At 39.4% G+C, this 16658-nt stretch overlaps 1 protein-coding gene across 9 annotated transcripts in view; it reads left to right on the forward strand.

The window, feature by feature from the left end:
* Window positions 1-16658, forward strand: part of CEP170 (centrosomal protein 170) — a 207499-nt gene that overhangs the window by 168673 nt on the left and 22168 nt on the right. For 3 of the 9 annotated variants that reach the window (XM_050950371.1, XM_050950379.1, XM_050950372.1), the window contains 4 exons: window positions 1231-1281; window positions 3150-3384; window positions 13607-13784; window positions 15362-15529. In XM_050950371.1, the coding sequence (XP_050806328.1) occupies window positions 1231-1281; window positions 3150-3384; window positions 13607-13784; window positions 15362-15529 (632 nt within the window). The remainder of the gene's footprint in view (window positions 1-1230; window positions 1282-3149; window positions 3385-13606; window positions 13785-15361; window positions 15530-16658) is intronic. The other 6 variants (XM_050950377.1, XM_050950373.1, XM_050950378.1 and 3 more) reach the window with 6 other exon arrangements.

Raw genomic sequence — 16658 nt, forward strand, 5'->3', positions numbered from 1 at the left:
GTAGCAGATCTGCAACTGCTAGTAACAAATATCCTCAACAGCTGGTGATGAGACACTACTAGATGGAGAGATCTTTGAGTTACTACAGAGAATTCTTTTCCAGGTGTCTGGCTGTTGGGTCTTGTCAAAATACTCAGACTACAACTGACTGCCATATTTGTGATCAGGAAGGAATTTTCCTCTGGGTCAGATTGGCAGAGATCCCTGATGAGGGAAGGGGAACAGGGAACCTTCCTCTGCAGCATGAATCATGGACCAGTTGCTGGTTTAAATTTGAGGAAATGATGGATTCTCTGTGACTTTTAAGTCTTTAAATCATGATTTTAGGACTTTAATAACTCAGCCAGAGGTTATTTGTCTATTACAGGAGTGGGTTGGTGAGGTTGAAGAGTGCAGGAGGTCAGACTAGATGATCACAATGGTCCCTTCTTGCTTTAAAGTCTGAGTTTATGAGATTGATGGGGAAAGATGGTGGTCATGGGGGATGAGCAGCAACAGTAATAGCAAGGATAGCTGCAAGGGCAGTGTCACATTTTGGAACGGCTGCATGTCACATGATTAGTAGTTGTACTAGTTAGCTGGCCTAAGGGAGGAGAACTCATTGCAAGCCAACAGACAGAGAGTTGAAAGAAGCAGCAGAGTGTCCACATAGAGTAGAAGCACTATAACGCTTTGATCTTTTCAGTTGACTCAAAGTCTCGGATTATTGGGTTGATCTGGCCCCAAGGGGATGTACATCCAGAGATCAAAAAGGTGTTTTTAAAAAATCCTATGTCTGCAAAGAGATAGCTAGGTTAATGCAAAACATGCCGAGTTTTGTTAATATATATCATGATTTACATGACTTGTGATATTGTTGCTATAACTCCAGAGTTTACTATGAGAAACCTGTAGGCCAAACACCAACACAATCACATTTTGGCCTCAGATCTTTATGATCTTTCCAAACATTAAACAGACTTTTGGCTCTATCTACCTTTAGTTAGAAATGCGATTGGATTTGGATAGCAATTCTCTGTTGAATTTTCAAACTGTTTCAGAATCAATTACTTTTAAAATAATGTATAATTAAAAATATCTGCAACACCCTTTGTGCTTTTCTCCAAACCATAGTCTGAGGAAAGGAAGGGCTTACACTAAATTTCAGCAATAGGTTTTTGTTAAGCAAATGCTACAAATTTGAATGTTTTCATTAAGAATTAACATGATAAAACAATATTTTGTACACAGAGAAATCCCAGCTTCTCCCAGACCCAGATCCTGCAGTTGAAACTTACAGTGGTAGAGTACTAGAAATCATATCTTTCTAATATTTCACTATTCATTCAATCTTTTAGTTTTTAAATTTGACTACTTATGCTCATTGTACAGTGCTGAGTGTTGAGCGAGCTCTTTAAGAAACACTTCAGAGATAGTTTTTAAGCAGATTTGATTATTTTGATTTTTTAAAAATAAGAATTGGAACCAAAGATTAATTAAAAATACAAAATTATTTTAAAGGACTTTGTTGATAAACTTTGGGCTCAACTCCTAAAATTCTTTCATCTGCAATCTCACACTTCTTGCAAGCTTTTTTTGAGGGGATGGGGGAAAGGAGTAATTTTTCTGCTTATGTTCTGCTTTCCTTGATTAGAACAAGTTAGAATCCCATAAGTTAAGGGGTAATGGCTCAATGGATAGACCTTTTTCCCCCCTCTTGCTGATTTTAGAATGTTAAAACAGACAGTAAAATATAACCTAATTGACTTCAGTGGGCTTTAAATGTGCTTTGAATTAGGCTTGCAACCATACTTTCTTTTAAATCACCTTAAAAAAATCTGTTAATCATATTTCTACTCTTAACAATTAAAAGATAATATTTAAATGAAGAAAGAGACTTAAGCTTATACTACAGCTTCACACTCTACATATTGTAATCTTTCAGAGCATTACAGAAATCTGTTCTCATCTAAAAACACACATTGCAAATATCTGTACCTATATTCACATCTGATTTATGTTTAATTTGCTATCCTTTTAATAAATAACAGTTCAGAGGAAAATCAATTTTAATTTTCTTGTATTTTTATGTTATTCACATTAATTACATCTTGCATCTGTGATTTATAAATTACCAAGAACAAGTATATCCATTTGGATATACTGGTTTTCAAAAGTATTGTAAGCACACCTAACCAACCTCAATAAAAGTGTCTACAAATTTTCCAGCTAATTTAATTAAGCTTTTGGGCATCTAACCTAAAGTCAGGTTATTCGAATACTAACAAATTACATTAATTTTCCTAACATTAATCTTTAGTCTAAGAGAACTGATTTTTAGAGCCAGTGATTAACAAAGAAATAATATTTGATGTTGTGAAGCTCTGTGGCATGAGGTTGATTGGGTGTGGCATGTTATAATAATGAATGCTCTATCATCTAAAAAAGTGTGAGGATGGCCATTCTGAAATACATTTTCTAGCTATTAATGACTGACTGTTGAGTGAGATCCTCATGCTCCGTTTCAGTTGTCCACTGCTTCTGTCCATTTTCAGCAATGTGTTGTTTTCAGTCTGAGTACAAGTCTTGTCTGCTCTGAAGATGCTATTATTGTAGATGTGTCACTGATCTTTGTAACAAGATGCTGAATTACAAAGTGTTATTTTTTTCGAACAATAAATGTATAATTTCTTGTATAGGAATTGTATGCTTTCTTTGTTGGCCCACATTGAGAGACCTTGTGCTAGCCTCAACGGTCCCTCATACATCTTTACACTTTTTTGTGTGTGCCCTTTTTAAAAATCCATACCTTAAATTTAATGTAAGTGGTGGGAATTTGTCCAAAAAAAAAAGTGCATAAATGTTAATGATTTGGGCTCTCATTCTGTCATACATCTTGCTTTAGTTATGTAGGAATAATGGCATTTGCATCTTTCTATCAACTCACCATTATACAAAGAGCATCTTTTTCCACATTTTATTAATCAACATTTATTATTTAACACAAATTTAGTATCTTTCTTTTTAAGGTGTAGTATACACTTTTGTGAGGTACTTGGGGTTTGATATTGAGCAGTTGTGGTGTTTTGTTGTGGTGTTTCTGAAATAATTTTATTGTTTCTTACAAAAGATACAATAATAATTCTTTTTTAATAATCAAACTAATTTAGTAAATTCAAGATGGAGGCGCTTTCCTACAGATTATGCTTCCACCTCAGAAGATGAGTTTGGATCAAACCGTAATTCCCCTAAACATACCCGTCTACGTACTTCTCCAGCCCTGAAAACCCCTCGATTGCAGAGCTCTGGGACAGCAATGCAAACTAGCAATACGTTCAAGCACAGGATCAAGGAACAGGAGGATTACATTCGCGATTGGACTGCTCATCGAGAAGAAATAGCAAGGTTTGTTTTTAAAAAATGCCTTTAAAATATCAAAGCCTTTTATCTAAACTGGTAGTGCTGAACAAATGAGCTAGTAAAATCACTGGGCGCTTCTACATATGCAATATTTCTGCATGGCTAGGTGTACAGAAATCTTGAAGCCTTGTAAAGAATAGACTATCAAAGTAGTGCTACCAGCAAACCTCTCTTGTGGAGGAAGAACAGAAGTAGTCTCTTGTGGTACACATATCCTCTGTATGATCTCCTTGTTGCATTAGTGAGTGTTACAAATGTATTTTTTTACTTTGTTCTGCCTCAAGAAATAGTTACATCTGTTTTATACTGCCTTAAAATCAGCAAGTAATAAAATCAGTTAAATGCAAAGCTGATTTGGAGATGTATTTTTTACTGTATGAAAGACCGTGTTTTCACTTCTAATTTTTAGTTCATCTTGGTTTTTACTCTGCATTGAAGGAAGACTGTCAAATTAAATAATATATATTTGTCCAAAAAATCACTTCCTTTCTTGCTGGTGCCTGAGATTAATAAAGTGATTTTAAAAAATCTAATGTACTTTCCCCCTTGTTGCTATTTGCACTTCACTTCAACAATGAAAAGCATAGTCTGTTTCACATTCTACAGTGATGCAATGGCAGGGTTGTGAACATTTCAGATAGACTGTTGAAATGAACTTAACTTTTTATGTAAATGTTATTAAAACACTGATTAATATTCAGTTTTGTGAAACTGTTTACGGAACGTAAATTTGAGGCCTAAATGACCTAACAGTGTCCTTTTAAAAACAATTTTTAATACTTTGACATCACAGCTCTGAAATATTGTTTTCCAATTCCTGGAATTAAAACATCTGTTGTTCATTTATGTAGATTATGATATATGTAAATGAGCTACATAAATATTGTAAATAAATCAAGGGACTCTGATATGATCTTGGGAACTATTAGAATGAAGGTCAAATACGCATTTTAAGTAAGAACTTTTAAAACTTCCCATACCGACCCATGGATTTCTTTCTGAGAATCCATACTAAGATAGGAGCTGAACACATATGGGGGATTTGTGAAACTCAGTTATTCAGACTTAGCATACCTCTTCCTCATCCTAAACGTTGCTGCTGAACCTTCGCTTCTGTGGAAGTTTTAGGGGGGAATGATAACTGCACTTTTTTTCTTTTTTTGCACAGTTGACAGCCTTGCTGTTTTGTAAGCGAAGTTCTTGGCTTACATTAGACACTGAGGGTCTGATTCTGTTATGGAAGTCACAGATTCCATGACTTTCCTGGACCTCCGTGACTTCTGCAGTGGCAGGGCTGGACTAGCTGAAGTACATATTAGTGCTGCTAAATTTGTGACTCTCTACATATAACACATAAACATCTATATTAAAAGAATATTATTAATGTTGGAAAGTCAAGCACTCAAAAGTTAAGAAATGCCAGAATTAAGGTTGCCTGTTGCTCCCAGCTCCAGAATCCCAGTCCTGCTTCCCCCAGTGTTCCCAATCCCAATATCCTTGCCCAGTCATTCACAGTTACCCCTTCCTGGCTCTTCATCTGATCTATTTCTCTCTCCCTCATCTCTGCATTCAAATCAAGCAACTTCCTCCTACACACTGCTTGGGCCCAGCAGGGTGGGCATAGAGAGTATGTCTACACTGCAATGTGAGCCCAGGGTTAGTGGGACTCAAGTAAACTGACTTATGTTAGGGAACCCTGGGCTTGAGCTTCTGCATTGTATTTTAACCCTATGTTTAGACTTTTCTAACCCATGCTCAAACATAGGGATCTGGCGTCCTCACTGCAGTGTGCAGACCCAAGTCAAAGTAGCCATATCTCAGAATCTCTTGTGCCCAGATAGCCCAGAGTCACCCTGCCCCCAAATGTAGCCACTCTAGCCCTAGGACCTAAGTGCACTGTGGGAAAATTTTACTGCCTGCCCTGCATATTATCAAGAAGCAGCTCACTTTGCATAAGGCTTGTTTGGTTCGCTCTCCATTGAAAACCCACAAGGCGCTCTAGTAGCCTATTCTGTTCTATTACAGATCTGCAAGCACACTAACGCTGACCTGAGCTGCTGCCATTCAAAAAGCGGTGGAGGCAGGACCTCTGGCTTCCCTTTTTAATAGAGTGGATTGCAGATTGTTGCAGTAGAGAGGACTAAGGAAATTGTCCCATGGAATTGTGGGATACTTCCGGCTGACTCCCGAGATAAGCAAGGCTGTCTCTATATCGCAGAGCAATAGGGCTCAGACCCTGGGTCCTGGCTTAACTCAAGCTTGGACACTCCAGCCCGTGCAGGGTCATGGGACCCTGGCTCTGAGCCCTGGATTAGCACAACTGCAGTGTAGATGCAAGTAGGAGGTTAGGCTTGGGCCGGGCTCAAGCATGGGCTTACCTTGTAGCGGAGACATACCCTGAGAGCACAAGAGAGACAGGCTCTCAGTTTTATGCTGTGTAGTTGTAGCTGTGTCGATCCCAGGGTATTAGAGAGACAAGGTAAGTGAGGTAATATCTTTTATTAGACCAACTTCTGTTGGTGAAAGACACAAGCTTTGCCCAGCGGAGACAGAATCTTTCCAGACTTTCTAGCAAATCTCTACTGACTATTTGCAAGCTGTGATTTTTGAAAGACTTGTCATTTGGAAAAATTTGCGTGGATTTTCATGGAGACAGCTAAAAGCACATCCATAACACAAAGGCCCAGCTGCTGCTAAATTTCAAGCACAGGGGTGTCAGAGCCTCTCAAAGAAAAGGTCGCCAGAATTTTTTGATATAGGTAAACAATGTATTTTTCTCTAGCCTTTTCTCAGAAATGGCTAGCCATTTTGGCATAACTTTTTCAGAAATGTTTAGCCTGAGGCATATACCCAGCATGGAAAATTTAGCCCAAACATTTAACATCTGAAAAAGTTATAAGCATCAGATAATAGGCTCTTATAATGGGACAAATCTTAGTAATAGGCAGTACTGCTAGCCCCACATCAGACCCATTTTTTTTACCCTAACATAGCATATTCATATGATAGATCCGTTTTTTAAAGGTTAATGCTAAAAATGACAATATAATAGAATCATAGAATATAAGGGTTGGAAGAGACCTCAGGAGGTCATCTAGGCCAATCCCCTGCTCAAAGCAGGACCCACACCAACTAAATCATCCCAGCCAATGCTTTGTCAAGCCGGGCCTTAAAACCTCTAAAGATGGAGATTCCACCACCTCCCTAGGTAACCCATTTCAGTGCTTCACCACCCTCCTAGTGAAATAGTGTCTTGTAATATCCAACTAAAATCTCCCCCATTGCAACTTAAGACCATTGCTTCTTGTTCTGTCATCTGCTGCCACTGAGAACAGCCTAGCTCCATCCTCTTTGGAACTCCACTTCAGGTAGTTGAAGATTGCTATCAAATCCCCCCTCTTCTCTTATACAGACTAAATAACCCCATTTCCCTCAGCCTCTCCTCCTAAGTCATGTGCCCCAGCCCCCTAATCATTTTTGTTGCCCTCCGCTGGACTCTCTCCAATTTGTCCACATCCCTTCTGTAGTGTGGGGGGGGGGACCAAAACTGGACACACTACTCCAGGTGTAGCCTCACCAGTGTCAAATAGAGGGGAATAATCACTTCCCTCGGTCTGCTGGCAATGCTTCTACTATGCCGTTGGCCTTCTTGGCAACAAGGGCACACTGCTGACTCACAACCATCTTCTCATCCACTGTAATCCCCAGGTCCTTGTCTGCAGTACTGCTGCTTAGCCAGTCAATCCCGAGCATGTAGCTGTGCATGGGATTCTTTCTTCCTAAGTGCAGGATTCTGCACTTATCCTTGTTGAACCTCATCAGATTTCTTTGGCCCAATCCTCCAATATGTCTAGGTCACTCTGGACCCTATCCCTATCCTCCAGTGTATCTACCTCTCCCTCCAGCTTAGTGTCATCTGCAAACTTGCTGAGGGTGCAATTAATCCCATCATCCAGATCATTAATAAAGATGTTGAACAAAACCGGCCCCAGGACCGATCTCTGGGGGCACTCCGCTTGATACCGGCTGTCAGCTAGACATTGAGCTGTTGATCACTACCTGTTGAGCCCGACAATCTTGCCAGCTTCCTATCCAACTTCTGGTCTATTCATCCAATCCATACTTTTTTTAACTTGCTGACAAAAATACTGTGGGAGCTTTCCCCATATCCACAGAGCCAGTTATCTCATCTTAGAAGGCAATTGGGTTGGTTAGGCATGACTTGCCCTTGGTGAATCCATGCTGACTGTTCCTGATCACCTTCCTCTCCTTCAAGTGCTTCAAAATGGATTCCTTAAGTACCTGCTCCATGACTTTGCCGGGGACTGAAGTGAGGCTGACCGGTCTGTAGTTGCCGGTTATTCTCAATAATAGAATTGAGAATATAAAAGTGTAAAAGCAAGAAAGTTCAAAGTTATGGTTCCCACAGGTACTGTAACTAGGGTGACCAGATAAGAGATGTGAAATATCGGGACGTGGCAGTGGGGGAAGGGTGCCAGCAGAGCAACGAACAAACAAAACAAAAAAAAAAACAAGAGATGGCAGCAGAGGGAAAAAACAAAAGCCGCTGGAGCATAGGAAAAATTGGTGGAGGCTGAGCACCCACTGGCAGCTCCACACCCTGCCCCTCACACACCAGCTCACCTTTGCTCTGCCTCCACCTCTCCTGAACTGGCTGCCTCGTCCTGCTTCTCCCCCCTCCCTCCAGCGCTTGCCCCGCCATACAGCTAATTAGCACAAGCCTGGGAGGGAGGGGTGAGGAAGAGTAATGTGATGTGCTTGCGGAAGGGGCAGGGTGGGGCCGAGGTGGAGTTGGGCTGGAGCCAGAGGGCAAAATATCGGGACAATTCGCCTCCCAACCGAACATCAGTTGGGACGTGGGACAAACAAGTAAATATCGGGACAGTCCCGATAAAATCGGGACATCCGGTCTCCCTAACTGTAACTTGAACCATATTGCACATATACTATACAGGGATTCCCAAACTTGGGGTCAGGACCCGTTGGGTTCGCAAGGCTGTTACACGGGGGGGTCACGAGCTGTCAACCTCCACCCCAAAACCGACTTGTCTTTAGCATTTATAATGGTGTTAAATATATAAACAAGTATTTTTAATTTATAAGGGGGGTCGCACTCAGAGACTTGCTACGTGAAAGGAGTCACGAGTGAGAAAGTTTGAGAGCCACTGTACTAGTAGATATGAAGTCATAAACTTATCGTAGGTAGTAATGTACAAGGTTATCTGTGCCAAGGGACATTTAATTGTTGTGGGAAACAAAACTTTACTTTTTTTTGAATTTAGATTCACAGCCATAGCATTGAGATAATGTATCTTTTTTTAGTTGAAGCATATAAATGTTTATGGACGTTTACTGCACGTAGTCGATAGAAATCTAGTGTAGTTGTTTTCAGCTTGTGGTCCACGGACCCCTGGGGGTCTGCAGAGCTTTCTAAATGGTCCACAAAAGTTGACCATTAAATTAAAGTTTCAGATCCCAGAAAAGGCATTCCATTCTTCTGATCAAGCCAAAGTATATGAATACTCCCACCTACAGGTCACAACCCACAAATGTTATCGTTACCATAGAAGCCCACAGTTTAGCACCCTTTCTCACACTGTGTCAGATGCTGTGCCAAGCATGTGCAACATTTAGAGTTGATTTCTGTTCAGTCAGTTTTCAGTCTAAGACTTCTATGGTAGGGCATCCACAGATTGAATTTCCAAAGAGGTACACACTTCCATTTGAAATTTTTTAGGGGTCCACACATGAAAAAAGGGTTGAAAACCACTGGTCTAATGATATATTGACATTATGAAAGTATCCCTTGGGGCAGAAAGGATAATGGAGTAATTTTCGTGAGGTTTCTTAAGCACTACATATGTGATTTCATTGTTCTTTTTCCACCCCATCCCACCCTCCCATACTAATTTACATCTCCCTAATCAGAATTTAAAGTTACGGTGTTTGTAAAAAGCCTTCTTGAGTTAGTAAGAAAATGGATTTTGGATGACCTGATGCCTGTTTTTTGTCTGATCTTATTAATATCTATTATTCATTCTTTGACTAGTTAGTCTGCTTAGGAAGCTGCAATGATAAGTATTTGATAAAGCAGTTAAATGCACAATTGAATTAAGAAAACAGATGGTAGCAACATCTACTTTCACAAGATTAATTTACTTACGGTATGAAAGGAATTTGGATAAAAGGGCTACCATGCTTTGTCCTTTTCACGCAAATTTGTGTTGGAACAATTTTCAGTTGTTAGTTTTAAATAAGTAGTTTAGTTGAAATTTGAGAGAGCTGGTTAAAAACTAATGGAACAGTTTCCCAAATTCTGTAAAAAGAAAAAAGCAACTGTTTTAATTCTGTATTTCACAATTTTCTAATAACTCTGCTAGCACACACATTTCTGATAATAAACTGACTCCATGTACCTTGTATCTGGTAGGATGTCAAATACTGAAAGAATTAGGTCAAATGTTTAATGTTAGAGATTATTAAAGGATGAGATAAGGGAAATGACAAGTTCTTCAAAATGCTAGATTATTCAAAGGAAAATTTTGGTTGCATGATTTTCCAGAGTAATGAGACTCTGTTATGTGAAATTGATCAATTTTTTAAAATAATTGCTCTATTATTCTGTTCTATTTCTGTTTAACAGTCAGGATAGATGATTGCAGCCCTTCTGTTCATTATTATAATAACAACTTGATAGCACCTTTCATCTCAAGATTTCAAAGCACTATTTTAGAGAAGTCATTGATTTAACTGAGGCAGCATAGAATAGTAGACTAAACATGAAATCTTTCAACAGGAATCTAGCATCTAAACACTATTATGGTGGATAGTTCCTAATTTAGTGTGTTTCTTCCACTTGTCATAAATAATCCTTCAGTAAGGATGATGAGTCTTAGGGCTTGTCTACATCAGAAAGTTGCAGCGCTGGTGAGGGAGTTACAGCGCTGCAACTTAGGAGGTGTACACATCTGCAGGGCACCACCAGCGCTGCAACTCCCTGTTTGCAGCGCTGGCCGTACTCCCGTTTTGTCTCGGGTGTAGAGGATCCAGCGCTGGTGATCCAGCGCTGGTAATCAAATATAGACACTTACCAGCGCTTTTCTTGACCTCCGTGGAATAAGCAGGTATCCCAGCATACCTGAGGAAGCCTCTGGTAATCAAGCTGGTCTCCTTCCCCGGTTTGCTCTCGCGTTCCCCGAACCCCGAGCAAGCAGGTCTCCTTCCCTGAGGTTTGCTGGGTGGTTCCGGGAACGCGAGAGCAAACCGCGGCGAAGCTGGTCTCCTTTCCCGGGTTTGCTCTCGCGTTCCCCGAACCACCCAGCAAACCGCAGGGAAGGAGACCTGCTTGTTCGGGGGTTCGGGGAACGAGAGAGCAAACCGGGAAAGGAAACCAGCTTCGCCGCGGTTTGCTCTCGCGTTCCCCGAACCTCCCTTGAAGCCGCCCAACAGCGCTGCAGTGTGGCCACATCTAACACCACTTGCAGCGCTGGTTGCTGTAAGTGTGGCCACTCTGCAGCGCTGGCCCTATACAGCTGTACTAATACAGCTGTAACAACCAGCGCTGCAAAATTTTAGATGTAGACATGGCCTGAGTCTCTCCCCTTTCATGGCGTAGTTCAGGACTTATATATTTGTGCAGTCCTCTTCTCTAATAATTTTTTGGCAATTTTTTTCATGAAGATAAGCAGCCAAGAACAATGCCATCTGAAAACAATGCTAAAAGGAAGGTGGCATAGAAAAGTTGACATTATACCTTGCTTTTTGTAATGTGTTTTGTTTAGTGCGCTAAACTTTTTATGTCCAGATAGAAAAAATTGAGAATCAGAGCATTTTTTGAGAATATAGCAATACAGCAACTCAGTTATTGAAAAAGAAAAATGTTGTGTGTGTGACATTGCATCTGCTGTAATGAAAACTACCTTCTACTGCTTAGGGAATAAATTCCCTACTTCCGTTGCTCATGAAGCCCTGCATACTTAGCCTGATTACATTTCTTTTAATTGAAAAAGTCAATTATAAGTAGAATAATGCACAAGATGGTTTGCAATTGTGACAGAACCACATTACTTGGATTTTTGAGGCACTTAGCCTTTGACCTTGGAGCTGTCTGAGAACCCAAAGCATGCAGTATCTCACAGTAATTGCACACTCCATCATCTGAAGGTCTCTTTTTATAACAATAACCAGTGAATAAATTTTGTATGTTTTAAATTCAAACTCTGCTGAGATTTGTTTCCTTGCTGTTTTGTTCACAATGCAGAAGAAAATTTTTTGTGAAATTTAGTACAGGTTCAAGCCTGAAAAAGGAACTAAGTAGCATACCAGATGGCATGATTTTTGTGACGTTGGGAATATGAAACCTAATGAACTTACTGCACTGAATAACCAAAATGGTGTTGCAGAAGTTAATAGACTAGTGTTTTATCCTTCTAGCGAAGGAGTCTCCAACCTTAGCTTCACTTCCCCCAGTTTCATTAATGACAGCAAAATGCAAAGAAGCGGACCTTTTATACCAAGTCACAATTACAATTCCGGTGAAATGATGTTGCAGCTGCATTGGTATTTGTGACCTTATTGACTGCTTGAGGAATTAATAATTTGTTACTTGCTGTGAAGTAACATCCATTTTGGAATTGCCTAACTTCACCACAAATCCTGCAAGATCATTTGCCTTCATTTTCATATGGGCTTCTGACACTGTACCGTTATGGCTGTCTGGCAAGAATGCACTTGAGATTTTAGCAGTTGGTTGGATTTTTGGATGTTTCTGTGGAGAAGTAGGACTTCAGCTGGATTATTCTATTTTCTAGTGGCCTTACTTTTGTGGTAGCTGTCCCCTGGAGAATTTGCTGAATAATAGCAGTTTTATTTTCTACCTTTTTAAAAAACATGTTTTTACATATTTATATGAACTGTAAAACTAAAAATAAATTTGAGTTAATCCCAGAAATATGTGCTGAATGCTCATAGTAACTAGTCTGTGGTGAGCATCTGGTAAGTGAATGTTTTTCACTTTTCAACACTGTTAATATTTATTTACATGCAAAAGGTTCAGCATATTTCGTGGATTAATTTAATTTTTGCTTTAGCTTTACAGTTCTGCGTTAATACAGTAAATGATAACTTGAGATTTGTGTGTTTAAGAATATTTTCAGCAGGATATCGCTCACATTGTATCCATATTCTGTTCATTCATGCAAGCTGTAAAATTGCATTGTTCCATGGAATTGTGCTTGTCAATGGTGAACTCTCTAATATAGTGTTGCAATATTGCGATTTGACTGGAAATGTGTTAATTATGTTTGCTATTCTAATTTAACTACTGTTCTCAATGCTAAATTCTCTACCTCTAGATCAGTGGTGTCCCATCATTTCATGCTTAGGCACAAACATATTTCAAAGAAGTTAGTGGTCCTCTATCAATATTTAGGGGCAGATTCTCTGCCCTGTTCATTTCCTGGCAAAGGGAATGAGAATCCCTGGTGGGCATAGAGCCAGCATAGCTGATTTTTATGCATCATTCCTCTGAGCCACTGGAAGTGCACAGAATTACTATTCCAACCTGGCTTCCTAAGAGGACTGCTGAAAGCTGGCACAAGTTCCTGCTCTAATCTGGACTGGCTCATAGAATCAGTGAGCCATAACTGATGGTTATGTCTCAGCTTTCCCCCTTTCCCTGGCTTATGGACAGCTCTGGCTCTGTTGAGGAGGGGAGCAATCCTTTGAGAGGAGTGCCATTAGGCTCCTATAATGTGCTCACACAGTCTAGCAGGTAAGCAGGCAATGGAGCAGCCAGAGCTACTCTCTCCCCTGCTCCTTGTGATGCAGCAGATGTCCAGCGGAAGAGCAGCTACAGCAGAGAAAAGACAACAGCTGTTCAGAGCATTCCCATCACACAGTAGAACTGCTCTTGGGGCTGCAGGTGAAGCAATGGGAGACGTTTTGGGAAGCAGTGTGCCCTTCTGCCTCCTTGTAGCAATGAGCTTGATTTAAAAATTTCACTTTAAAAATTGCCATGCACAGCTTAGCAAACACATTTTCACTTCATAATCAATTACATGTTTTCTTCTTAGCATAGCTTCACCCAAGAGCCACAACTTAGAACCTCAAGGATACAGGTTGGACACTGCTGCTCTAGGTATATGGTATTGGGAGAATGTAATGTTGTCTTTAAAATTGTTACCAGGATCAGTCAAGACCTGGCTCTCATCGCACGGGAAATCAACGATGTAGCAGGAGAGATAGATTCAGTGACTTCATCAGGCACTGCTCCGAGTACCACAGTAAGCACTGCTGCCACCACCCCTGGCTCTGCCATAGACACTAGAGAAGAGGTAGGAGATCTTCATGGAGAAATGCATAAGGTTCTTTCTTTTCTTTATTTCTTTTGCTTTTAGCCTTTTGCATAGCTTTTTTAGTTATTCCCACCCAGCCTGTTTGCATGAATCTCAGCATTCTCTTCTTTTGATTTAATCTTTTAAAAAAATCAGTAAGCACAAAAATCAGTCTATGAACACAGGTCATTAAAGTGGTCACCCAGACTGTTCATATTGTGTGTCTGTTTTCACTATTTAAACTCTAGACATTGTGCTTTTCACTACTTGTCCACAGTCTTATATACCAGTGAATAATATGAGTACTTTTAAAGATTTTAGTGTGTATACAAAAATATATGGTGTGTGCACTATATACATATAGTATAGCTATTACAGATAGAAAAGTCCTTGTATTCACAGAAGATATAGACGTTTTCCTGTTAGCATTTAAATATGTAAGTAGCATGGCTTAACAATAATTTTAGCTCTTAGTCCACAATATATTATTTTAAAAAATAGCTTGAATTAGGTTTGCCTTGTGCTGCAATTTAATTTTTCTTTGACTTTCTCTGGAGTGCTGTGTATTAAATTGTACTAACTAACTTGTTTTAGTCATCACAGGTCTAATGCTGGTAAATATGTTAAAGATTTTGACTTAAAAATCACTCAACTTCTGCCATATTACCATTCAGATATTTTTTTGTAAATGTTTACTTTTGGTTTTGTTCTTTCTTGTCTTGTTCCCCTCAAAATATGTCTAATCATTTTTGTGTATGTAAGGTTTGGTTAACACATTAATCGACTGTGTTCATTCTGAGACTGTCCTTTTTTTGTGAAAAAGAATATAAACAATGGCAAGAAACATGCCTTGTGTGTGCAGTATAATTGACTAAACCCATTTAATTGTTGTAATTGTCTCTTAGAACCCCAACTGAACTTCAGCATAACATAAATATGCATTTACTCAGATACATTTAAATCATATCTTATATTTCACTGAATAAGTATGCTTTCCTTCTCCTTTTTTTAGTATTATTAAATTGTGCAGTAAATGTATAATACTGTAGGTGGCAGTATCTCATTGAAGTAGATGTAGACTCTATAACATTGACTAATCTGTCTGAAAAGGACTAAAATACTCAATGACTTGCAAAAAACCTTCCTTTTTATTAGTTTCATAGAAATCTGCCATTAAGTGTAATTTGTGAAGAGAACCTTTTGTGAAGAGAAAAACAATTACGCTAATCCCTTACAGTCAGCGTTGGTAAAAGTATGAGTAAAAGGTTTACCATTGCCAGTTTAAGTGACTGGAATTTCATTTTTTTATGCTCACTACGTGATATCTATATATAGGAAAAATCCTTTCCATCTGGCAATCTAATTTTATAGCTATGAATTTCTGGTTTTGGAAAATAGCCATCTGTTTACTAGACACACTATCATATAATACACATACAACTTATAATATATAGGAAAACAGAATATTTGATTTTATCACGGAAATGTACTTTAGAGGAAAAATTTCAGTCTCATCTTGAAGCCCATGTACTCTATGTATCCAGAAGGTTTCATAAGCTGTCTATTTTTCATTAAATGTATTTAATTTTTTTATTTTGCTCTTTCAGCTGGTTGACCGTGTATTTGATGAAAGTCTGAACTTCAGAAAGATTCCTCCATTAGTGCATGCCAAACCACCAGAGGGGAACAGTCGGTCTAATGATTCTAGGCCTCAGTTAACAGATGCTCTTGATCCTCCAACAATTACACGGAGGAGAACATGGAGCAGAGACGAGGTAGTATGTACCAATGTTCCTGTGTAGTAATATGCTTACGCTAGCCCTCCAAAATGTCATCAGTTTTTACCATTGTAGGCACAAAATTTACTTACCCACCTGCTTCCATATGGTTGTAATAATGCTGGGAAAAAAACAGTGATATATTACTTTTTTACCTAGAAAGAGAGAGAGCATGTTGTATGTGTCCTGGGTAGGCTATTAAAATTTTCCAATACTGTACTTATTTGGAAAGAGTAATAATTAGAACATGAACACAATAAAAAAATTTACACTCAAATCATTCATTTTTTTAAAGCAAATCACACTAGCTTTGTTGTAATGGCACCGATCCATTTTATAGGTACAACCAGGAAGCTTGAACTGTGAATTGTGTGTGATTTCACTGTCATCTCAGGCAGGGTGAGATAATAGAAATTATCTTGGACATGAGCATTGTGAAAGGGCAGCAAAGTGACTGAAAAACTAAGGAGAGGGTAATGATTAATGTGTTGACCTAAAGCCCATTGAAATCAATGGAAAAACTCTCATTGACTCAAGCAAGTTTTGGATCTGGCCCAACAGCTTTGCAGTAAAGCCACAGATTGATATGTAGTTGAGGTGTGTCTGATGTCAGGGTTGAGGCCAGTTTTAACATGTTTTGACACTTCAAAATCTCTTCTTCATCTGTATGAAGCAGTCATGCCGCCTCCTCCATCCCTGGTGGGTGATTTTAAATACTTCCAGGACCTGGTCAAGAGAGTTGCAGACTCCCTACAGATGCCCCTCAAGGAGGTGACAGAGCCTCATCATAAACTGCTCGATATCCTCCACTCACCCTCATCAGCCTGCATAGCCTTGCCTGTTAATGAGGCACTTCTGGACCCAGCAAAGATCATCTGGCACACTCCCTACTCTCCTATTCAACCTACATGCAAAAGAGCAGATAAGAGATATTCTATCCCGGTAAAGGACTCAGAATTTTTATTTTCCCATACCTCACCTAACTCCTTGGTAGTGGAGGCAGCGAATGAACATGGTAGGTAGGACCATGCTAAAACCACGCCTCATGACAAAGATCACAAGCGTCTGGACCAACTGGGGAGGACATCTTATTCCTTGGCCTCCTTACAGTTTAGAACCACCAGTT

The sequence above is a fragment of the Gopherus flavomarginatus genome, chromosome 4 (assembly GCF_025201925.1).
Source record: "Gopherus flavomarginatus isolate rGopFla2 chromosome 4, rGopFla2.mat.asm, whole genome shotgun sequence".
Classification (NCBI taxonomy): domain Eukaryota; kingdom Metazoa; phylum Chordata; order Testudines; family Testudinidae; genus Gopherus; species Gopherus flavomarginatus.